Source organism: Quercus suber, unplaced genomic scaffold (assembly GCF_002906115.3).
Source record: "Quercus suber isolate HL8 unplaced genomic scaffold, Cork oak 2.0 scaffold_214, whole genome shotgun sequence".
NCBI lineage: Eukaryota > Viridiplantae > Streptophyta > Magnoliopsida > Fagales > Fagaceae > Quercus > Quercus suber.
In genome coordinates, this window is record NW_027069672.1 from 1,031,551 (window position 1) to 1,057,675 (window position 26,125).

At 31.6% G+C, this 26,125-nt stretch overlaps 2 protein-coding genes across 2 annotated transcripts; one reads left to right on the plus strand and one right to left on the minus strand.

Moving 5' to 3' along the window:
• Positions 1-2,162: 2,162 nt before the first annotated feature.
• On the plus strand, positions 2,163-3,248 carry LOC112000786 (uncharacterized). Its single transcript, XM_024032951.2, has one exon. The coding sequence runs from the start codon at positions 2,253-2,255 to the stop codon at positions 2,694-2,696; it is 444 nt and encodes a 147-aa protein (XP_023888719.1). The 5' UTR covers positions 2,163-2,252; the 3' UTR covers positions 2,697-3,248.
• Positions 3,249-12,134: 8,886 nt separating this feature from the next.
• Positions 12,135-15,882, minus strand: LOC112000774 (receptor-like protein kinase HERK 1). Its single transcript, XM_024032934.2, has one exon. The coding sequence runs from the start codon at positions 15,125-15,127 to the stop codon at positions 12,626-12,628; it is 2,502 nt and encodes an 833-aa protein (XP_023888702.1). The 5' UTR covers positions 15,128-15,882; the 3' UTR covers positions 12,135-12,625.
• Positions 15,883-26,125: the final 10,243 nt, after the last annotated feature.

A 26,125-nucleotide genomic window follows, 5' to 3' on the forward strand; every position in this document is an offset into this window, starting at 1 on the left:
GGGCCCAAGTCGTAAAGAGTACAAAATGCAGTGTCTACAAGGGCTATCTAGTAAGTATATATATATATATATATATATATAATAATAAATTTGGATTTACTATTAGCTTGGATGGAAAAATATGAAACCACGTGAAAATATCTAATTGCACATCTTCTCAATTCTTTAAAAGCAAAAGAGAAATTACACTTTACCATCCTAGATTATACTTCTGATTACACTTTACACTTTAAACTTTGAATTCCATCTAAGTGGCTTTTTTTTTTTTTTTTTTTTTTTTTTTTTTCCAAAATAACACCAATTTTCAAACAATTTTATTAGTTAACACGTTTTAAAACTATTTAGAAAACTAACATCTGAGTGCATTGGACTCAATTTTGGTGTGCTAAATCGAGTGCAATGAACTCGATTTCAACATAGAACTCTAGTCTAAGGGACTCAAGTTTTGTCATATAAAAATCAAGTCCACAAGATTCGATTTTGTTTGAATTGAACCTTCTTATGGTGCTAGCCTTCAAGGTCGAAGCTCATCACTCTGTCTCGTTTTATATCTCTCGTTCCCCACCGAAGCTCACTTGGGTTTTGCTTGGATCTGATAGGACCTGGGTTTCGCTGGAGTTGCTCAGATCGAATTGGAATTGTAAGGAAGGTTTTGTTGGAGTTGATTGGATCAGATTAGTGGTTCTCTCTCACTTTGTCTCGTTCCATATCTCTCATTCCCCAACAAAGCTCACTTGGGCTTTGCTCGGATCAGATCGGACTTGGGTTTTGCTGGAGTTGCTTGAATAGGATTGGACCCGTGAGGAAGGTTTTACTGGAGTTGAGTTGCTGGAGTTTGTTAAAGGTAAGAATTGAAGTTGAATTCTGAAATTTAAACGAAATCGAATACGTAGGACTTGCTTTTTGTATGACAGAACTCGAGTCCATTAGACTCGAGTTCTATGACGTTAGTTGCTGTCCAATGTTGAAATCGAGTTCATTGAACTCGATTTAGCACACCAAAATCAAGTTGATTGTACTTGAGATGTTAATTTCCTAAATAATTTTGGAAATGTGCTAATTAACAAAATTGTTTGAAAATCAGTGTTATTTTGAAAAAAAAAATCCCATCTAAGTTAACAGAAAACTTAATGTCAGGTTGCAAAGAATAACAAGGGTCATAGTTTTAAGGTGCAAAGTGTAACATGAGGTATAGCTTAAGGTGGTAAAGTGTAATTTTCACGCTCTAATTATGTGTCAATTATATATATATATAAACTTTGAACTTCCATCCAAATTAACAGAAAACTTTACATTNCTTAATGTCATGGTGCAAAGTGTAACAATAATCATATATAGTTTAAGATGTAAAACGTGCATTCGAAAAATGTATGGTGTAAAATGTAATCGAAAATATAGTTTAGGGTAATAAAGTGTAATTTCTCCCAATTAGAGCATAATTGGAAGGACAATTAGGATGAAATTTGAATGCTTTTTAAATCTAAAGATACTTAGTGTCAAATAATAGGGCAATTAGAAGGAGAATTGACATGAAATTAGAGTGCAACTAGAATATAATTTGAATTCTTGATTGGGATTCTACTTTAGTATATTATGTGTGATATGATATCAAATAACTTTATTTTTGTTATATTAAATACGATAATAAGGTTTAATTTCAAATTATAGATGTTTAATAAAAATGGTAAACAAGGAACCAAAAAAATATTGATTTGATTATTTCATTGTTGTATACAATGACACATCGCAACAAAATAAACATGTTTTAAGTTTAATCAAGTTGACTGTTGACGTATTTTTGTACAAATATCATATGAAAAGTGTTTTCATATTTTATAAGTGTCATTATAATAATAAACATTTACTATTAAGAATTGTTTTTGTATGGTAAATTAGAATTTTGTTTACTAACACAGATTCTTATCTAATAAAAAAAATAAAAATAAAAAGTTCTGAAACATTATCAGGTCATTTGGGTTACACTTCATATTTACACCCACAAATCGTACAGTCTACTCTAAATCATGTCAAATCACATGATTATAGAAGAAAATTAATTTGTCTTAGAGACTTCAAATGTACACACCCTAAACATCATTCCAAATCATTACGTTCATATCACATATATATTAACACTCCCAAATGCATAAAAAACCATACTAGTGTCCCTCATAAAACTCACACACTCTGCTTTATTTCTATAAACAAAAGCAAACCCATCACTGCCAAGTGCTAACCCTTGCTTGGAGCCAATGGCCTCGGTTTGCATATCAAACTGCATCGAAGACACCCGTGTACCAGTCCGACCAACCTACACCAACCTCTACAAATGGCCAGAATCCGACGCCGAGTTCGTGAGGTCCGTAAGCTCTAATGGGCACCGTGCTGCCGGGGCGCGTCCGCACCCTACGGTGGTGGACAGCATTTCATGCAGGCAAATGTTCTTGAGGAGCTACACTTTCTCTAGGAAAGAGAGTGTCCCCGAAAAGACCAAGAAGTGTTTGGAGAAAGTAAAGCTGAGAATGGCTTCTGGAAATAAAAGCAATAAGGCAAAGAGTACTGCTATTGATGAGAAGAAAAGGCCTGGCCGTGGAGTGTTCATGAAGGCTAAGGAGGGTTCATGCAATGCCTTGTTCACCTTCTTCCGGCGCTTGCTATTTTGCACTGCCAAGGTTGATGTGGTTGATGATATCTGATTCTATATGTTTTTGGTAAATTATATATTATCCACACACTTGATTTCATTTTCATTGTCCACAAACTATTGATTGGCCCGATTGATACCCTAATTTGAGAGAATTGTATCATCTTAAATTAAGTGTTAAATAAGACAAAAATGATGGGTTATGATATATATGCCCAATTTTTGTCTTATTGAATACTTAATTTGAATGACAGAAGGCACATTGATAAAAGTCTTTTAATTGGGGTGTTAATCGAACAAATATATAGTTTGGAAACATTGTAAATGGGACGAAAGTTTTGAGTGGAAAAATATAATTTGCTTTCTTTTTTTTTTCTTTTAATTATAAATAATTTTTATATTTTTATTTATTTTTCTGTAATGTTTAATTTTCTCTATTGGAAGTTGAGTATGGGGTTGGGGATCGAAATCACTGCCACTATGTTTACAGAGAAGAAAACACAGCCTTCTTTTTATATAAATTTTGTTGAGATATATATATCTGAAGAACTTGTAGACTTGTCGTTATTGTTCTGTCAGTATTTTTGGTTGGCAGTAAATTTGAGACCTCTCTCCATTGTCTTTTTTTTTTTTTTTTTTTTGGTGAAAACCTCTCTCCATTGTCACTTTCCCCTTTCATTATATATATCAACAATTATCCAGATAGCGATGGCCATAGAATCACCCATATATTGGGATGAAAAATATTTAATATGAAAAGTGATCCAAACACAAAAAAGCAAAAGATATGGGACCCAAAATCACAAAATCATAGTCATACTTATAGTTTGTGCATATTATGGAACTTACAAACCAAGTTTTGTTGGGTTTCATCGATCGACTGTGAAATATTTAAACTTTTTCTGGGTTTGTTTTCTATTTTGTATTTGGTTGCGGTGGCAGTGGCACCATGCCAACTACATAATTTGCACTTCACGCAATTAATGATTTCTTATGATTATAAGATACCATCAATTAATCATAATCTTCTTTTTTTGCGGAAGAATCATAATCTTCTTTAGCATTAGCGTTTTGAGGATTTGTTGTTGGACGCTTTAAGTTTTGCATAAATTATGTATTTGTTATTTAATTCAAGATATTGGAGAAATGACAGGTAACAAAGTATAATTTTTACTGAACAAAGAATGGATATATGGTGATAACTTCCTTTTTTTTTTTCTTTTTTATTGCCAATGGACATGCAATGGAATTGAACCATTTGAGGTATATTCTTCACAATTCTTTTTCTTTTTTTGAGGGCCACATACATATTTAATTATCATTGACCTCATACTAATTACTAAAGATGATAAAGGAAAAAGAAGGTGCCCTTTGTGGCATAAATATAATGCTTCTGTTGTTTATGTTTTTTTTTTTTATAAGGTGTTGTTTATGTATTTTATATAGTGCTTCTGTTGTTCTTGTTTGCTTTTTCTTGTTTGTTAGTATAATGATTAATGATAATAACTAAATAAAGCAAATGGATTCTTCAACTTATCTTATTGTCAATGGACAATGGATGTGTCCTTAACTTTGTCCCGGTCTCTTTCTATCTGTCAAGGGACGTATACGGTATACTATGAATAAATAAATAAATGGATAAAAGGATTTTTAATATAAATAAATAAAAAAGATAAAATAGTTTTTTATGGTTTGAACTTTCAAATACATAAATTGAGGATAAAGATCAAAGTTACAGATGGTTTTTTTTTTTTTTTTTTTTTTTTTGAATCAAGTTACAGATGTTGTTTAGTGTTAGTGTTACACCTGTAACTCCAATTAATAATAAATTTTTTTAATTAATGGATCAACCCCCGCCCCCCCNAAACTCATAATAATTATTAAAAGTTTGTTTCTAGCTTGGGAGAAAAAATAAGAAAGAAAGAGGATTAACGGAGATGATGTGATGTGCAGTTATATTTCATTGTTATTTCGTCAGAAGCTTTTGGATGTACTCACTTTTTGTTAAACGCCCCGATTATTAATTGTTTCAGAGAGAGGACTGAACACGCTAGTACTTATTAGTAACAATACAGCGGTTACGATTTTTCAGTTATAGAGAATATTTATATGTGCATAGCACAGTATGGCCAAGTCCAAGAACCTTTCTGCACCAACCAAAAGACCAAATCAACTGGTTAAGAAAAAAAAAAAAAAAAAACAGAAGTATTGGTCATTTCTAGTATTACTGATAGTTTTATGATATTATCTAGCTGTGGCCATGAAACCAAAGATGGTTTTTTTTTTTTTTTTTTTTTTTTTGAGAATCAAGTTACAGATGTTGTTTAGTGTTAGTGTTACACCTGTAACTCCAATTAATAATAAATTTTTTTAATTAATGGATCAACCCCCGCCCCCCCCAAAAAAATACAAAATAAACTTTTAGTATATGAATTAAGCAGTGGATAGTGCACACCAGTGGGTCCCGTGCGCTATTCACGAGACTCACAAACCTTATTTTTCAGTAATTTTTTCATTAAAAATGGGTCTCATGGCATTATTCATACATTTAAAAATTATTTTGCTACAGTATTTTTAATTTTCAACAAAATAAGTGGTATCCAAATGAACCCTTAATGGGATATTTATCCATACCCTTTACTAGTACTATTTAAGAGGCTTTCAAGCCGTGAATTATAAGTCTTGAATATCCCAAAATATTACATTTAGGGGTGTTCATAATGTGATGCGATTTTGGGCTTTTTTTAGTACCACACTGCACTTCATTTTTGTGGTCACATACACAATGCGATGTATAAAATGCGTTTGAATGGTTTGAAGCCAACATATTTTTCAAATTTTGGAATTTTCCTACCCAACCCAAAACTGATTTTTCCTTTTGTTTTGGGCCAAGTTCTAAACTATTAAGCCAGTTTTTCTTTAGTTTGGCTTTCCTAGTCAACACTTGCTAGGTTGGTTTAAATCAACCCAAAGCTTTGTTTTCAAGAACTATAGTACGCTTGGTATATAACAAAAATTGAACATATATCACTACCTCAGCTTATAATCATGGTTTTAAAAATTAGACCAGGGGCAAAATTGGATTTGCTTCTAGTTCCCAATTTTGACCCATTTTTTACCCAATTTTGGGCATTTTTACTGGATTAGACTGGTATTCGATTCCCGATTGAACCGGTCGGATCAAGCAGTCCAGTTCGGTTTTTAAAACCATGCTCATAATACACTTGCTATATAAAAATTCAACATATATCACCATACAATTTAACATATACCAGTAATATCACTATCTCATATTCTCAGGTATACATCAAACATTTAAATGAAGTCAAGTAGTTTAAACAAGTTACAGTGGCAAGCAACTTAAATGTTTTAACTGTCAAAATCTAATGCCATAATAAAAACTCTAATAAACACAAATATATGATTGAGCTTTTCACACCTATTTTCCTCTTCCTACACACCTAATCCTACACACACACACACTTAATCAAAAAATTATCAAACAAAACATAACGACCAAAAAAGAAAGGGGAGTCAGTGTGAGACTTAAAAGAAATAAACCAAAGAGGAGTGGTTTAATGCTCAGTGGTGGAGAAATGAAGGCCCAAATTGGTGCTCGGTTGTGGTGTGGTGGCAGAGTCTGAATGAACTACCCTGAGGGTTGAGACACTGAGACAAAGTGAGAGAGTGATACGCTTTTTTTTTTTTTTTTTAGCTGATACAATGAGTTAGGTGGCTAGCTGCTAGGGTATTAAACCATTAATAATGTGTATTTGATATTATAATAGTTTAATACCCTAGCAACTAGCCACTGGGGTTATTAAGCTTTTTTTTTTTTTGAAAATTAAGGTTGTTAAATTGTTGATATATATATATATATATATATATATATAATATATAGAGAGTGTGCGGTTTGTGCTATTTTTTTATTATAAAAACTGCAAATTGCACTGCACCATGCGATGTAGTACATTATTACTTGCAATGCAATATAGTTATGCCATTTTATGGGTGGTTTTGGTGCAATTTGGTGAACACCCCTCACATCCCTACTCACTTACAAATTTTCAATTAAGGGGAAAATTCGTAAAATAAAAGCTATTTAAACAAAACACACCTGTTTTATTTTGAACAGAAAAATATCTAAGCATTTAGCATCACTACAGATTTTCAGTGCATGAAAAGATATAAATGAATGGAAAACTTTGATACTAAACCCAATGTACATACATACATACATACATACATATATATATATATATATATTTATGTGTGTGTGTGTGTGTTGTACGTGCAAAACACACGTGATGAGGTTAGTATCTCTTTAAAACTATGATGTAATTGCAAGAAGAAAGAAAGAAACTATGATTTTGAACATTTTTTTCAATGGGATATCTCTTAAAGTGAAAAAAAAAATGCAATCCAATTATCTAAGTAGACTTGATATACTCTAGATCCGTTCCTAAAAAAAAAAAAAAAAAAAAACCTCTGGATCCAATCACAAATAATAAAATGGTATATATGACATTATTTAGTACTATCAAGTGCAGTGGGCCAATGGTAGCTTCAGGATTTTTTAGAAGGTTTAATAAAAAACATAAATTATATAAAATTTTTTTAAAAAAATAACAAAGCAAATACATGGAGTTTTATAATTGCATTCTACGAGATTTTATATTTTGAAATCGTAGCTTCGTTGTCAATTCTATGAGCTACATCTTTTTCAATGTAAACAATCAAGCTATCATTCATTCATTAATCTTCCATTTATTTGATTTATTTCAAATTTGTTAAGATTTTATTTTATTTTTTATAGATTTTAAGATTAACAAATTTCTATTTTTGTTGTTGGGCTTAATTTTTTTCCCCATTAGAATTTAGATCAAATTGGTTTGTTGTTGGGCCTTTTTCTTGTGTTTAAGAAAGCCAAGGTATTGTTAAGAGCATAGTTGTCAGTATCGTACAATACAAATACGTATTGTACGATACATATCGTATCATGTGTAAAATATTTCGTATCATATTAGCGTATCGTAAGTGCTCATGAATCGTACGATATAGTGTGCGTATCGTATGAATCGTATCGTATCGTAAAATCATACGTATCGTACGACACATAGACAAATGCTTTAAAATGAGATTTTTTTGTTAAAATTTGTACTTTTATTTGAATCTAACAAGTTGTTAGACTTGTTTTTAACAAAAAAAATTATTAATTTACTTAATTTAACCTACTAAAATAACATATTCATAAGTTTTTTTTCCCTCTCTCCTACAATTAGACTACACAGTTGGCACTTACCTTTCACTTTAATATTTAAAAATTTATTTTTAAAATTTTTTATTTTTATCATTATTGTTATGAGTCCAAGAAACTAGAATGCCAAAAAATAATAATAATAAAAAGAACAAGAAGAGATGGTGAATGTCAATGACAAATGACAATGAAGAAAATTTTAATGAAAAAATAAATTTACAAAATTATAAACATAATGATAGCGTTAACTTAGATGGGGTTGATTACACAATTTGATAAATATGATGAAAATAAATTATTATTTTTGGGTCATTTGTAATGTATTATCACTTTTGAATTTAAGTAATTTGAATGTGCAAGTTATGAACACATGCTAGTTTAATTTATTTAGATAACTTGTTAAATATTATTACATAAGTAATGAATAAATTAGTCATTAGTTGAATATATTCAAAATTTATAATGAATATACCCTTTATATATGTATATTTATAATTTTTTATTAATTTTATTAAGTGTTTGTGTACCTTACAATATATGATACGATATGATACACGATATAGAAAAATTAAAAATCGATTCACAATACGATTCACGTTTTGACAACTATGGTTAAGAGGATGATCATATTTAAGCTTATTTCGACTTAGTATTTTTTATTATCATTTTAAATTAAGGTCAGGATGTTCAAATTTTTATTTTAGGGGGTTAAAAAAATTAAAAAATTAACCCTTGGACTGGATGTTGCGTCAATCAAGTGTAACTTAAGCCTATCATCTTTAGTGTGACTTGAGTCTAATACGTAAATTTATAATTAAAATTATAGACACGTAACAACGACTAAGCTTTAATGGCTTTTTTTTCTTATTGCTAAATAGGACATATTTCATTCAGCAAAAGAAACAAGAACATCTCTCAACCAAGCCGCCCTGATAGATGACAAAGAGAAGAACCATTACAACAAAAGAAAATATTTTGATGGGTGCTTATCGATTGGTGGGCAACAAACTTTGCAACCAAGTTTGCTTCCTTTTTTTGGTTTTTCCCCAAACAAAAGAACAATTAGAGAAAAAAAAAATAACTAATAAATTTTGCATCATTACAAAGAGACTGGATCTCCATTTGAAGCGTCGACACAAACTTTTAATTCCCCACTACAATCCTCCGCAATTGCTCCATCCTACCCAAATCTAGGGCCCAAACTCCCAAGCAAGGCTGCAAGTGCAACCTTAGCAATTAATGGCTCCCTAATTAGGGCTTCCTTTGTCCAATTCCTCATGACCAAACCTATAATTTTGCAAATAACCGTTCAAGACCAAACATTTATTTTTGTTTCTTGCTCTTCGAAAACCTAGTGGGCTGCTAAATACATACAGGCTTCAATTTTTTACTACCAAGGGCCAACTTGCTCACACAGCCTACAAGACTGTTTAGTCCAGCAGACCCATTTAACTGACCTCACTGAGATTGTTCTATAGAAAATTGGGCAAGCCCATCTAGATTGGTTTGTGCTCTTCATCAGCCACATCCAGTGGCATTACAAACAGTCCCAAGTTCAGATGACAGAAAGGAAATACTTGTTTTACCTTATCATGAAGCTCCAGCCCCTGCATGGCACAGATGCATTTTTTTTATTGCTGTTTTTTCTTTTTCTTTTTTATGGGGAAAAAAAAATCCTTAGACTTATAAACAGGCTAAACAGCTAATCCAACTTTTTGAAGTGATTCAATTTCTTCAAATTATCTTGGAGGACAATTAAAAGAAAATAGATATGTATAGTCTTTTGGCTAAAGCAAGGAATAGTTCTAGTTTCTTTTGTACAGGTCTTTTGGAAATTTAGATTTCTTCCAAAAAGCTTATTTAAACTTGTATTTGTGTAATAAAATTGGATAAAATGAGTGTGAGAAGTAAAAGATAAAATTTAATTATTTATTTATACTTAAACTAACGGCCTTGGGAATCTTATAGTGTCAAAGTATATGCTATGTTTAAAAAAAATTTATATTCTCTAACTAAATAATTATTTATTTGTCCCAAAAAAACTAAATAGTAATTATTATTTAGAAAAAAGCCACAATCAAGGCAATAAAGATAGATATATTAAATATTATATTTATTACTAGGCTAAAGTTCAAAAGAAAATAGATATGTATAGTATATACATTTCCATTTATTAATGACATCCAACTGATCCAAGTTTGGTAGGAAATAGATATTTTTATCGAAAATACGACGTAAAAGGTGTATAATGTCCTGAGGAAAATGGTCCCTCCAAAAATACTCAGCCCTTAAGAGGACTGCTTTACGGGCACATGTATGTATTTGGACATTATTTTATACAAATTTGACAGTAAACCTACCACGGGTGTAAGATTGAGGGTTTTTCTATCAATTTTTACAAGATAAAAATAAAAAGATTCACTAATATATGAGATCGGTGAATCTTATTATTTTATTAAGGTTTAATACTATATATTTGGTACTTATTAAGAGCCTTGTAGCTACTGAGGAAGGGGAGCAAAGACCTCTCTAGTTTTGAAAAAATACTTCCACCTTCTTGCAATTTCTATAAAAAAAAAATATATATATATATATATATACACTAACTTCTACACATTGGCCCTCTTAAGATGATAGTTTGGCTTTGTTATTGCTTATATCTCAACTGGTTGACACTTTCTGATGTTTTTAATAGAGACATCTATCATTCAAACCCTTTCTTCCCTATTGTAACTATTAAATTATCAACAACAACATCAACAAAAAATTAGGTAATTAATCTTTATCCCATATTTCAAAATGGTTCCTAACTTAGATTAATCCTTAACCTTTTAAATGTGTATCAAAATGTCTCTACTGTCAACTTGTTGATAGAAAAATATGACCTATCAAATGAAACTACTAAATTCAAGCAAAAGTATTGACATAGAGCATAGGTGACAGCTGAAGATTGTAGGAATTTTTATTTTTTATTTTTAACTCAATGTTGATGTCAAAAAGATTCCTAACGAGTTCTATAATAGCAGTTGATTTTTTTTTTTTAATTAAAAAAAAAAACTATCGTCTAGGCTCTACGTTAGTATCAGTACTTGGTTTAGCGTTTGCGTGTGCCGTGTTTTATTTTTTCATCAACTAATTGACATCATAGATCTTTTTGACACTTTTAAAAGGTTAATGACTTAACTAAAATTTTGAAAGGCCAGAAACCATTTTTGAAACATGAAATAGAAGTCGTAGACTAAATGTTTAATTACACTGCTTATTAAATACTCTATTTAGAGTAAAAAAGTATATAGAGCAAAAAAGAAAGAAAAATAATTTTTGTAAAAAAAAAAATATTAATTAGAAAGATGATTTTAAAAAAAAAAAAATTATAACATATTATTTGCTCTCAAACCTTTTCTCCTCTAAACCTCCTTACATTTTATGCAGAGATATACCAATTCAGCTTCGGCGGAAAGACCGAAAGAGGATATTTAAATACATTAAAGGTAGAACCACGGCATCTATGCTAATTGGCTGATCCATGTGACATTTATTTTTTTCAGGGTTTCTTTATGTTTTATAATCACTCTCATGACTCGTTCATAGTGGGCTGCAGGCTCGTTACTTAGTACGTTAGTGGGTGGCATGTTCTTCATATCTGTCATGAAGTTAGGTAAGTTGTAATAAAGTCTAAACTACGGCCATCACATAAATTCATTGAACAATGAAATTTAGACCAATAAGTAATGCACGTTGTTCTGTTCTGTTTTTCGAAACACAATTGCAGCTTTGCCAGAAACACAACACATAATGCAATTGAAATAATTTTGCAAAAGACGATTTTGGGCCATACATAACGATTGGAGAAGTCCTAGACACATTGAATGATAGAGATAATATCATAGAGGAACAGAAGTTTTGTCATCATATTCTCGAGTCCATAAAACTCCATCACAAATTCACAACGCGACATCGTAAATGTAAACTAAGGGACCATAATTTATGGCACCCCCAACTGCCCCGTCACAATATTTGAACTCATTATTATCCAAGATGCAACCAATTAAATACAAGATCCGAGGGAAAAAATATAATAATAATTGGCACAAATGAACTAGCCAAATCGTCCAGAGGTAAAGAAAATAAAATTTTAGCAGTTGGCACCATTTAGAATGGCGGTAAATAGTAGGATCATACTAAAAAAATACACTCACAACAAATACTACAAGCCAAAGTAAATAATGAATGTAATCGTTAACATGTTGCTTCATGTATTAGTTGGGAATTTATAAAATACAAAGAAAGAAACACACTACAATGACGACAACTTTCAGATACAACATCCTTGTAAACTGCTAAAATTCACTTGAACCACCAGCCTTTCTGTACTAAAGAGAACTCACAAATCACATTTTACGCAGTCTGATTGCAGAACTCTGCCAAGGACACCTCTACAAATAGTCAAATGCTTCAAGTACTGTAGAATAGGAGCAGGGCTCCTCTTCAAATTTTAAAGTAGCTAATCAAACAAGCCACATATTGTACAGGCCACAGGGGGATGCTAAAATCATTTTATCAGAAAAAATAAACATATTTCGACAATTCCGGGTCTCATTTTTTGGATAACAGAACCAAGATAACGTCCTATCTAGTGGAATATGGTGAACAATATGGTAAAAAAAGGCACAGAAGTCTTATTAGAAAGTAGCTGAAACCATAGAGTAACCATCTCCAACCAATCACCTACCCTCAGACTTCACCAGCTGTGAGAACACCTTACTCATGGAAACACCTGAGAGATCCTCCACGGCTGACACTTCAAACTGTGTAGCAGAAATACTAATATTGCTGTCACCGAAATTGTTCACTTGCGGGGAGAGTTCACCAATCAAATTAGTACTGTTTTCTTCAGGATCACCATCAATAACTGCTTCTTGAAGTTGAAGAGCATATTCGAGATTCCATAAGACATCTCCCATAGAGGGCCTGTCAACACCAAAGTCGGCCAAGCATTTCTCAGCAGTCTCTCCAAACTTCCTCAGAGAATCTGGTCTAATTTTTCCCACAAGACTGGAATCTATTATTTGGTCCAACTGCCCTCTCTTCTGCCATTTCATTGCCCATTCAGCTAAGTTCACCATTTCTCTTGGAAGGGATGGATCAATAACAGGTCTTGCGCAAAGAACTTCAAACAAAACCACACCAAATGAATACACGTCTGACTTTTCTGTCAGTTGTTGCCGCCTGAAATATTCAGGATCAAGATACCCAAAACTTCCTTTCACTGCTGTACTCACATGAGTCTGATCAATTTCAGGCCCTGTCTTCGAGAGCCCAAAATCAGCTACCTTGGCCATGAGATTCTCGTCAAGCAATATGTTAGCAGACTTTACGTCACGATGAATAACTGCTTTTGCATACCCTGTGTGAAGGTAATGAAGTCCTCTAGCTGATCCAATGCATATCTCGAGCCTCTCCTTCCAACTCATGCTTGGAAGACCTGAGCCGTAAAGATGACTTTTGAGGGTCCCATTCTCCATATATTCATATATCAAGATCATCTCATTCTTTTCATCACAATATCCAATCAGTGAAACAAGATGGCGATGGCGGAACTGAGACAGCATCTCGATTTCAGTTTGAAACTCTGCAAGTCCCTGTTGGGATCGAGGATTTCCCCTCTTTACAGCCACCTTTGTACCATCACCTAAAACTCCCTTGTACACTTTCCCGAATCCACCAATCCCAATGACCCAACTCTCATCAAAATTGTTTGTGGCCTCTTGAACTGCCACAAAAGGAATGCGATAGCCACTGTTAGAGATGGCACTAAGAGTTGTTCCATTAGAATATTTGCTTACCATGGATTGAGAATTTCCTCCATTTGTGGATAATGGAATCCATGTCTTAGAAAGTCTTTGACGAGCTAGTCTTCTTCTCTTTCTGAACAACATAAAGAGAATTCCAGCCAACACTAAGGCAATGAAGGCCCCAATTATTGTACCCACCATCACACTTACATTTTTCTTTGAACTTGAATTAATCACAGCATCTGCCGCACTGAGACTGCCCTTAGAATTGTTCAGTTTCATGATCTCCAGCCCATTTAGGATGGCATTGGGGTAAGAACCTTTTACAGTAGATGGACCAACACCTACACGAAGCTTGTTGCTAACAGTTGTCACCGTAACATAATCCATATAATATGCAGCAGCCAATTCGTTTATCAAATAAGTACTCAGATCAAGATCCCGAACAACAATCCAGGGGTCAATGTAAACATTGAAGTAGAGCTCGTTAAGACTAGTACTCACTATATCACAAAAGTGAAAACGGACAAGGTACTCAAATCCTACATCCACATCGAACTCCCAGCTCACATTGAAATTGCTGTTAGGATTATTTTTTGAGTTCATCTCCGTGGCAGTTCCATAGACAGTCTGTGGAGCTGAATCCTGTGTTGCTCCACCTTGAACATACCTAACAGCTGCAATATTTGAGAAATTCATGGCAGCGTTTGGCTGTACTAAAAACCTTTGATCAGGAATCCAAGTTCTCCAAAGTGTATCATTACTAGGTGTGACTGTTGGCCCACCCATGTTCACCCTCCAAACCGTCTCAAGCGCCATAGGCAACAACCCTTGGAAATCTCCTGCTGGACTAATGGTATGGGCATCATCGGTAATGAGCGCATCAGGGACTGAAACCACTTCTATGGCATTTAGGAAGGCGATTGAATTGGCAGAAGGGGTAAAGGTGATTACAAGGTCATTTGATGTCACATTTAGAGAAAATTCTTTAACAACAGCACCGCTTGTCACACTGAAATTGCTGAGAAGGACATGGTCTTGAGTTGAGACAGCAAAATTTGCCACACTCATACTGTAACTATTATATAAGAATGGATAGAAATAGAGGCGGATCCAGTGCCTCCCACTCTGGTGGATTGAAAAGGTATATTTTGAGGATCCAGTAAAGACTCTGGCTGTCTGATACAGTGGTGAATCTGAGAAGAGTGTGATGGATGTCGAATTGGTTTTGGCAAGAACATCTTGAGGGGTTGAAAGCAAATTTGAAGCCAGGTTATCAGCAATGAATACACGGCTATCCACTGAGGTATTTCTGGATGATCCACAGTCTATAAGGTAATTGTCTACTGGATTAAATCCACTAGACAAGCATGACAAGCACAAAAATGATACAACCCAGGTAAACAATTCAGCTTTTCTATAACCCATCATTACTAAAGGCTGGAAATTTATTGAAGAACAAAGAGATAGATGGGGGTTTTCTTAAGATGAGCTGGAAATGAAATCTGGGGTTCTTATACAGAAAGAGCAACACAAGAACTCACAAATACTATTGAAATCAAAAAACCCATGAAACAAACAGAATAAGAAAGAGCAAAGTTGGCACCTTTTGGGTCATGTGAGCTTCAAGACGCGTAATCCCAGTGCAGAAAGCAAATCTGAGAGTACTCTTTTGGAGGTTCTGAAAGGATTTCAATGCAAAGAAGAGGAACAGACAAATATAATGCGCAAATCTTGCAGAACACCAGGCACCAGCTGGTTTGAACTTGATGACAGCTTTAGATATTGACGGCACTTAGGTAGCTAGATTCTTAGACACTTTAAGTATGTGATTGAAACAAAGAACACAAAGAAAGAGAGACTAAAAAACAGAGTCAAAGAGGTATTGGCACAAGATTCAATATTATAAAGAGAGCCGGCTAATTAGAGGGCTGACCTCGTTTTGTTTGTGAAACCATGAATAGAAGTATGAAATTCATTTCTCTTCGGTAAGAAAAAAGAAGATAATATGGTCATTAACAAAAACAAAGGAGAGGTGAAGAGGTAATGGGTAACTTACAGCAAAGAGAGGTTAATGGAGAGACTCTTATTGTTGATTTTAATGCTAGCGGGCAAGAGAAGGTAACAGAAAGCTATTTACTCACTTCAGCTAGTTGGGTTTACTGACGGAGTAAGTAATGCTACATTCACACACACACAAATGACAACATTTATCAAACCTTTATTGAATTTGTTTGGATTCTCTATTAACGTTAATTTTTTTACTTATTATTAACAACTTATCGCATCATCAACAAGTGACAAAAATTTTTTGTATAGACTCTCTCTTACTGATGTTCTTGTCTGGGTATTATGAGTTAAAAAGGTTAAGGGCATTCCCAATTTTATCATAAAAAGCTTAGAGGCCTACTTTAATTAGTGTTACTTCAACTACAGAAAAAAAAAAAAATATATATATATATATATTATGGAAAACACATCATTTTGAAACACTTACATATAGAATTTTAGTGATTTTAATATTTTCCTTTTAGCTTCCCATTTTTGTACATATAATATGTGTCCACAAGTACAGGAACATTTATATAAATTAGTGGCGGGGGCTCCAAGAATATTTTTTAACGGGTTCGTTCAAATTTGCGTTAAAGAGGTTGAGAATGACTTCATTTTTCTTGATCATTAGGATAATAAACTAGATCTTTTCTCATAATTCGTAACCATGATTCGAATGAAATATTTTGAAGTCAGCACGAGTCCTCTTAAAAGATAAATCTTAGATAGGATATGAATCTTGTGAAAACATGTGATTTTCTTATAAAAAAAATTTATCCATAGTATTAGCAAGAGAATAAAGGATAAACTATTAGTTCATTGGCATATTGTTTCATGGTATAATGAAAATATTAATTATTGTATCTAAGATTAAATCTTGGAAATTCTTATTATAATAAAGTTATTAATTATTTTTGATAAGTGAACTTTAATTATTATTACTTAGAATACTTTAATTTATTAGTTTTTGTCTTTACTTATTTCAATTTTTTTTATTTAACAATTCAAATCAACTTTGAAAACTTATTGGCAATTCTATTCATTATGAAGATTTTTTTTTTTTTTTTTTGTCTTTTACATTACTCTATGAAAATTCAACACAACAATACAATCATTAAAAATAAAATAAAAAAATTTCAACTTTTTCTTTTTTCTAGATCAAATTAGTTTGTTGTTGAGTTTTTTTTTTTTTTTTTTCTTTTCATTTAAAAATGTCAAGATAAATGTTGGTGTTGAATTGGTTTGTTATGGAGAATCTTTTAGGGAGTTCAAATTTTTATTTTATGGTGGTTATTTCCAAAAAAAAAAATTAAAGTATTATATATATATATATATATTTGTCCCAGGAACATTGAACCTCCTCAAGTCAATGTGGTGCTGCCATTGATATAAAACCTTTATTTTTTGTATGTGAATTACGGAAAAAGATGATGTTTATGTACTATGAATTAAATAATTGAAAAAAAGTTTAAATTATTATCAATTTTGCTAAAAATAAAACTTACAAACAGACCTAATAATATATGTAGATGGACAAAGTTTGGTTATAAACTTAGTTGTAAAACTAATGACTACAACTTCACTTAATTAATATCTTTTATTGGATGTGAATTTTAACAAATCCATCACTAGATTAAATTTTGGCGAAAATGCACTTTTGGTCCCTACATTTTGGATCAATTTCTGTTTTGGTCCCAAAATTGATTTCATTACAAATTTCACCCTTAAAAAAAGAAAATCGTTTTTAAAAATCGTCCTTGCCATCAACCAACCAACGGAAATATCCTACGTGTCTGACGGATTGCCCTGCTTGCTAACATGGCACTAACGTGGCCATTAAAATATTATTAAAAAATATTATTTGGCATTTTTTAAATACTACGTCAGCATTTTAATTAATATCAAAAAAAAAAAAAAGGCAGATCAGAGTATTTAAACTAAATTAAAAAACAAACCTTAAAGCTAATTAAAAAAAACCTTTAATTTCTTAATTTTAATTTAAACTAAAAATACAAATTTGATTTAAACTGAATTTTTAATTTCTCAATTCTCAGTTTTAAAATTTTTTATCACAATCCTCTGCACCAAACCCCAATCCCAACCCCACAAACCCAAGTTACCCAACCCGACATCAAATTTTCTCACTCTCCGTCTCTTTGATTTCTCTTTGATCTACTCCATACCCAGACACCCATGGCCAAAGACACCAAGCTCCAAACCCAGAAACCTATGGCCAAAGACCCCAAGAACCCATGGCCAAAGACCCCAAGCTATGCCTCTCACGATTTCTTTTTAATTTCTCTTTAATTTAAATGATTTCTTTTCATTAGACCATTTTGAACCCATGATCTGGGTTTAGAGAGAGAGAGAACCCGTGATTTTGGTTTAGAGAGAGAGAGAGAGAGAGAGAGAAAGGGAGATGAGGCCGGTGGTGGTCTAGAGCAGATCAGGGGGGAAGGAACCTCTGAACCCCTCTTCAACTTCAGCTTCTCTACTTCTCCATGTGCTTGATGGCGAAACCTCTCTCTACCTCACCCTCTCTTTTCCTCTCTCAAGCCTGCTCCCAACCATGACCAAAAACCCTTACCTCCACCCCTGTCGTTCACCAATACCGCCACCTTAGGCAGTGGCTCTCAAACCCATATGATTGGGTTAACGAGGGAGATGGTGGATCTGGGATCTTGGACGATGATGCTGTCGGCTCCACTGCAACACTACCACCATAAGAAATATTGTATTAGGATAATAATTTTTGGTTGAATGTATAATTGATTTTTGTGTAAGAATTTGTGTACAAATTTTGGAATATTTTGGGTTTCTATTCTTTTGTTCTTGGGATTGAATATTTTGGGTTTGTTATTCTTCTGTGTTCATGATCAATATGAATTTGGAATAGGAATTTTATAAATTGAATGTGAAATTTATGAGTTTATGGGTTTGCTAGAGATTGGTTGGTTTGTTGGATTTATTCTTGTTTTCCTGGCATTGATGGAGATTGGATTTGGTTGCTGGGTTTGTTTCTTAGATTTGGGAAGAACATGAAGAACAAACTGTTATGTTCTTACGAAAAAATAATGAAAAGTAACAAAAAAAAATTTAATAAATTAATTAAATTAGATTTAAGGCTTTTAAAAAAATTTAATTTATTTTTTGTTTAAATTTTCTGACATGGCTTTTTAAAAAAATAAAATGCTGAAGTGGTATTTAAAAAATGCCAAATAATCTTTTTTTAATAATATTTTAATGACCACGTCAGCGCTATGTCAGCAAATAGGGCATTCCGTCAGACACGTAGGATATTTCTGTTGGTTGGTTGACGGCAAGGACGATTTTAAAAACAATTTTCATTTTTTAGGGATGAAATTTGCAACGAAACCAATTTTAGGACCAAAATGGAAATTGACCCAAAATGTAGAGACCAAAAGTGCATTTTGCCCCTTAAATTTTCTTCCTATATCTTTCACGCTTGTAAAATTTTCAGAAAATCTAAAATTAATAGTTATGTTATCAATCAAATATTTAAATTTCAAATTTTTGTAATATAGAATTATACAAAAAAAAAAAAAATAAGTTTATGGATCGAATAGTAAATAACATCTGATTGGTACGAAATTTAACATGCATATTAAAAACACTAAAAAAAAACACTCATATAATCCAACAGTTAAATTTTTAAAATATGTAATCATATTAATTTTTTTAGTGAGAAACTGAAAATTATAACCACGGACTACAACCAAATTCGTAACTATCTTAAGTCAAATAACCTAATAAATTTTTATATTTCAATTTTTTTTTTTTTTTTTTTTTTTTTGTGATTTCTGATACGTGCAATAAAATTTGTAATTATTCAAACATGACTTCCTGGTACTTGTCAATGAAAAGTAAAGGCCTGCCCCGGTAAAAGACGTTGAAAACTTTAAATATAATAATATGGTGAGTGGAGTTGATATTTGACAACATACATTTTGAATAAAATACATGAAACAGCTGTTTCAAGTTTATCAATCTCGTTTGATGTTCATATTAGATAGATATTGAAGTACACAAAATAAACATAAACAGAATTTGTTTATTATTATATGAAAATAAACAAAAGTTTGATATTATTTATACTTTCAAAGAATGAAACCAATCACCATATATTGAGAGCTTTAACCTACGTGGATCAAACTTATGGGTAAGACAAAGGAAGGCAATTGTCTACGTATTTTCGGTGACCCTTTCTTTGTCTTTTCTAAATCGCTTTCGTCATGTACATTCGATCAAAATACCTCTTCACATGTCTAGCCAAAAAAAACCCAAAAAAAAAAAAAAAAAAACCCACTTTACAAGTAGAAGTAGGACGGTAGGTGTATAAACGAGTCAACTCAAGCTCATCAACAAATTATATTACATTTTTCTCAATCAAAAATAAAAAAATGACATATATTACACATTCAAGTTATGTTCATTTTTATGTTAAACAAGTTGGAATTTGTTTGCAAAATTCTTTATTAACTTAATTATTTTAACTATATATAGTAACACCATAACTAAAATTTCTCACCTCTCTACAAGTTTATGCTAATAATTAATAACTAAATTATAGTTAAGATTATATTATGTGAGTTAATTAGATGGTTTTGATTTATGAACTTTTAAAATTATACTCACCAACCAAATATTGTTAAAATTATATACCATTTACATTAACAATAAATTGTAAATAATATTTAATATTTTATGAACTTGGTTACAAATATACATAATGCAATATCAAGTGTATATAAATATATTTGTATGCTTGTATACATAGAAACATATAATATTATATATACTTAAATCGAATCTCATACTAGTAAGTTTATTTGCTAACACATTATTTTGTTTTAGCTTAGCTTATTTAGTGGTTGAGTCCAAATTTGGGCTTGAATTTGACTTGTTTGCTAAATAAACGAACATAAACAAGGTTTTACCCGTGTTAAGTCTTAACTATTTGTAGACATTTGGTTCATTTACAACTCTATATGGAACTAACCTTATCTCGACATAGGTCAACCTAACCTCAATCTCCTCTCAAAAGCCAAATTTTATACACACACACACATAATAGCTAGTAACTTGTATAGTGCATGAGAAAGTTCCACATGATATAATAATCTCTCTGTGTTTTATTTAAATCAAAATATGGAATTTGATAAAATGGTAATTACCAATAGGCATTTATTATGTTAGTATATTTATATGGAATTATCCATTCTACTATTTTTTTTTTTATAAAAAAAAAAAAAAAAACTATGATATGATGTGATTCTTATGAGGGTGTAATTATATAAGTGGTATGATTTGAAGGTATTGGGTGTGCTATAACTCAAACAATAAAGTAAAACATTCACACAAGAAAACAATATTTAACATGGTTCGAGTAACGCCAAGTTTACATCAATGAGTAATGTCAACCAAAATCCACTATAAACAATATGGATTACAATCACACTTAACCAAACCTCACAAACTCACATATTACACTCATAAACCTCGCAAACACAACAAACTCACAATTCCAAAACCTCAATACACGTAAAAACTCTCTCATACAAAAATAGACAAACATTCAAACTAATTTTCTAAGAAACTTACTCCATGTTCTTCTAAGAGTCTTTTTTCCTCTCGCAATTTAGGAGAAACCTAGTGAAAGCCACCTAATTATTTGCAACTATGTCTATTTATAAGGTTCCAATTCTATTCTTTAATACACAAAGAATACTCAATTACTTCTTTCACAAGGAGATTTCCTTCCATATCAAGGAAAGTTCATATCTTCCACACCAAGAAAAAAAAAACCTACATTTCACTCAAAGAAAACCCAACCAAACAAATTTAGGTATTTGAGACAATTTATAACAATGATTTAAAAAAAAAATATTGTTATTTCATTATATTAAATTATTAATTGTTGTTTAGCTAACATAATTTAATTGTTTGTCTTTTATAATGTATTAGTTAATTAAATTATTAATTATTGGTGTTTAGTTGCTTTATTAATTTTTTTTACTAACTACTAGTAGTCTAAAAAAAAATTCTATATACCACCGCACACCCTTGGTGCGTTAGTCACTCTACAAGTATAAATACTTGTGGGGTGTGGGGAGTAAGAGTTGGGGTTTAAGTCTCCATGAGGGAGTTTTACATACATATACACTTAGATTAGACTAAAGTAGAATTTTTTCTTGTATCAAAAAAAAAATTCTATATGAATTAATATATCTAATTACATTTCAAAATTTTACCTCTTTCATTCAAATTATTTTAAGCTAATTTAAGAACTTAATAAAAAAAAATTAAAAAGCATAATAAGCCTTCTACATTGGAGTGGTCAAAAGAAAAAGAATAAAATACTATAAAAACAATTTTCTAAGAATAAAAAAAAAAAAAAAAAGTAATAGAGTGGCAGATAAACCACGTTGGTTTGTCCGCCATTAGTAACTTTTGAAAAAAAAGAAGAAGAAGCATTTAATAAGAAACAGAAAGTGGGAAACAGTGGAAGTCATTTGAGTCTTGACCTCTTGTCCCTTGGGTTTCTCTCCTAACATGGGTTTCTCTCCTAACATTTTGTTTAGAAGCCTAGACCAAAATGCCAAAGAAAGAGAGTGACAATGAGGAAAAGAAGAAAATTGAAGAAGCTACCATGGGATGCAGCGAGCTCATCTGATGAGGCTCATCAATGACAACACCTTACGCGTATTCGTATTGGGTTTTGGTTGGTTGGTTGGTTTTTTTTTTTTTTTTTTTTTTTTTTGGGCTTGCTCTGTTACAATTTTTTTTTTTTTTAAGATTTTAGTTCAAAATTTGTTTGGCATAAAAATTTTGAGGGTATTCCTGATATTGCTTAGGAGTGTTCCTATTTTTTTTTTTAAAGGGTAAACAAATAAAAAAAATTAATTATTATATAATATATATATATTTTTTTTTTTCAAGCCAGGGTGTTCCTGGGAACACTCTGGGCTCTGAGTAGTGTCGCCACTTGTGCTTATGGTTAGTACAAATTAAGGGTTGGATGGCTGCTCACAAAATCGAGAAAACTAATATGGAAAGTTTTTGGGCAGCTCGCTCGCCTGAGGTTACTAGTGAGTGCTAGGCTAACTTCTATGGTATTCCATCCTAATGACCTCATTTGTCATCTAGCATGACGCATCAAATCCCGCTCGACTGAGTTCTCACAATAGTACTTTGAACTTCTTCTTTAAGCTCTTCAATCTTGATTACTCCATTGACTACCACTCAAAGAACAAATACATGAAAATTATTTCGATTACATTTAAAAATTTGGCACAAAATTTATCCAACAGACTCAACACTAAAATGACCATAACAATAGTTAAGCCCTTAGGGACAGATTAATTAGTTGTCACAGGTTTATTTAATAAACTCATAATGATAATAATAAGAAAACACTTACGAAAGGTCCTTCATTTTTATTTATTTTTTTATTTTGGTGGGTGGTATATGCCCGTCAGTTGTTGAATTTAGTCTTCTACGTGTTCGGATAAAAAATTAAAAACCTTCAACGTGCATGACATACATTTGATTTGGCTAGCAAAGTAACAATCAAGCAAAATATTTTATTGCAAATCGGCATATAATTTTAAAAGTTGGACTTTTAAGGGGTTGAGAGAGACGTTAAACAACCGAGATTGGATTCCAAAACAATCCACATCGATAAGGTTGTTTAAGGGTTAGCCTTTCGCGGCAATAAATGCAACAAATTACACTAAGCAAGCAAATCCATCAACGTTCCACTTGTTATCAAATCCTGTTTTCATCTTTCACATCATGATTGACATTTGGCAAAATATTAGCCATGAAAACGAAATCAAATTCTAATCACCCAAGGAAAGTCACAATAGTTAAAGTGATCAAATGTTTTCGTGGAGATTTTTTTTTTTGAAAAAGCGAGGTGGAGGAGGAGCCCATATATGAAGTGGGGGTTGGAATCAGTTTGAATTTTGAAGGTATGAAAAGATAGATAAAGTGATAAACATGTTCCACTTGCACATAAAATTTCTTTGTTTTTTTATTTTTTATTTTTTTGGAGGGGTTTAGACTTAAGTCTGTTTCGTATCAACTAATAGTTTTGCGCTGATTTAAAAGAAAATTGAAAACGGATTAAAGTACACTTATACGTATTTTTTTTTTTTTTAATTATACATAGGACAAAGATTTTAGATATATATTTAAGCTCAGCTAGTAATTTGACTTGAATGTATGGTTAAGAGTAAGACTTTGTTCCAGTGGTTCAATGTATCAGAGTCCATATGATTCAAACAAATGACAAAAATCAGGTATTGTTGGCATCGTATCAGCTCTAATACATTGAGCACCCGAGCTAAACATATTTTATGCTCAAAAAAAAAAAAAAAAAGGAAGAGAAGAAAGAGGTAAACCTATTTTGGATACATGTAGGCTGTGGAAAATGCTTAAACAAACCTAAACATAGCATGTGGCCATGTACAGCTTGGCCCTTGGGCAATGAATGTGTCTATAATGGGCCTCATCGGTACATGTAATGAGTCCAAAAAATGAATACTGGGCCCAAGAGATTACCGTTGAGCTATGCGCGTTCCTAAGACTCTCGAGTAGGCAACTTGGGCTGATTTAAATTGACATGTAAGTCCATTCCTCGACAAATAATATAACATCTTGAATATGGGCCTTAAGCTTAAAATATGGCCTGCATGGGTTTCATACCGTGGCAATTCTAATTTCATCAACTTCTTATTTTTATTTTCTTTTCCTTTTTGGGTGGGTCATAAGCTTTTTTTTTTTCTTTTTCTTTTTTTAAGAAACAAACACACATAAGGGAGATAAAAAAAAAAAAAAAGTGTTCAAATATAAAGACACGTCATAAACTCCACTTAAAAAACATGATAACTTTTAAAGAAATATGAAATAATTACTTATTTGGTTGGGTCATAAACTTCTTAATCATAGAAGTAGATTTTAGCATTTGTAAATAGTTGTGAAACAAGCCTATCAACTCAAAACAATTTGAAGCTTTAAACAATATATTTTCTTATATTTAAATATTAATTAAAGAATATATATTTACTTATATCTTTAAAAATATTTTATTTAAAATATTGAAAGCATGATATAGCAAAAATAAAATAAATGTGAATCTTGGGATTGAGATAAGGGTAAAACAGAAAAATAGCGGGTTTCTAGGCACTTCTGTAAACTAGAAAGTTAATGAGTTTGAGATATTTTTATTTTCCTATAAAAATATGAAATTGTACTATATGAAACCAAGAATTAGGAGACTTTCTTTCACTATGAAGGTTTTAGGCAATTTGTCAAAACGGTCTAATGCTAAAACAACGCGGAAAGAAGATCTATTATTTATAGTATAATTTATTTAATAACAAAGATTGGTTATAGATTTATTTTAATAAATGGGTTCAATTAAGGGATGCCCTTAGGGCATCCGTTAATAAACTTCTTAATACACCTTACAAGAAAAAAAACATGTATGTCATAAAAGTGATTTTAATTAATTAGACGTAATTACTCTTCTTTATTTTATCACCTCGTCTCTCAAACTATTGGAGTCCAAAATAACTTTCTTCATTGTCAAAATCTTTTCTCGCAAATCTTCTTCTCTCTCTCTCTCTCCCTTCCACGCACACATTTTGACTTCAAAAGAAAATCTCTTCATAGATGTTATTACCAAGGGCCTTGTAACTCAACTAATATCTCTTGATTTTCCAACAAAGACATCCAAGGTTCAAATCTCCACTTCTAATCTAATGAATTTATCAAAATAGAAATATATATATATATATATATATATATATATAGAGAGAGAGAGAGAGAGAGAGAGAGAGAGAGAGAGAGAGAGAGAGCAAGGAAAATAAAAAGGGAAGGGAGATTGAGCATAAATTAAACAGGATGAAATTAAAGTAAAAGGGGGATGCAGAAAAGCATGAAATTAAATGGGTAACAACATATATATATATATATATATATATAAACAAAAACATAAAAATTCCTAGAAGCCTAGAAGAAATGAGATTTCTTCCTCCTCAGGGTACTTCTCATATAAAGTCTAGGAGATGGTTCAATATCCGTCTAGGAATATAACCACAACATCACAACCAACAACAAATAATATAGACATAAAGATAAAAGGATAGATACAAAATAATAAAATAGAGATTCATATATATAAATTGATGATGCTACAAGAGGAGGGGTAAAGAAAAATGGGATGTGTATAGTTACAAGAAAAACTATCCCATCCCTATAAGCTCACCCACAAGAAATTACAAATAAAAATGGAAGTTTTTTTTTTTTTTTTTTTTTTTTTTTTTTTTTTTTTTTTTTTTTTTTTTTTTT

Bases quoted from the DNA above. Each gene is read 5' to 3' on its own strand.
- LOC112000774 (XM_024032934.2), bottom strand. From the start codon at position 15,127: ATGATGGGTTATAGAAAAGCTGAATTGTTTACCTGGGTTGTATCATTT.
- LOC112000786 (XM_024032951.2), top strand. From the start codon at position 2,253: ATGGCCTCGGTTTGCATATCAAACTGCATCGAAGACACCCGTGTACCA.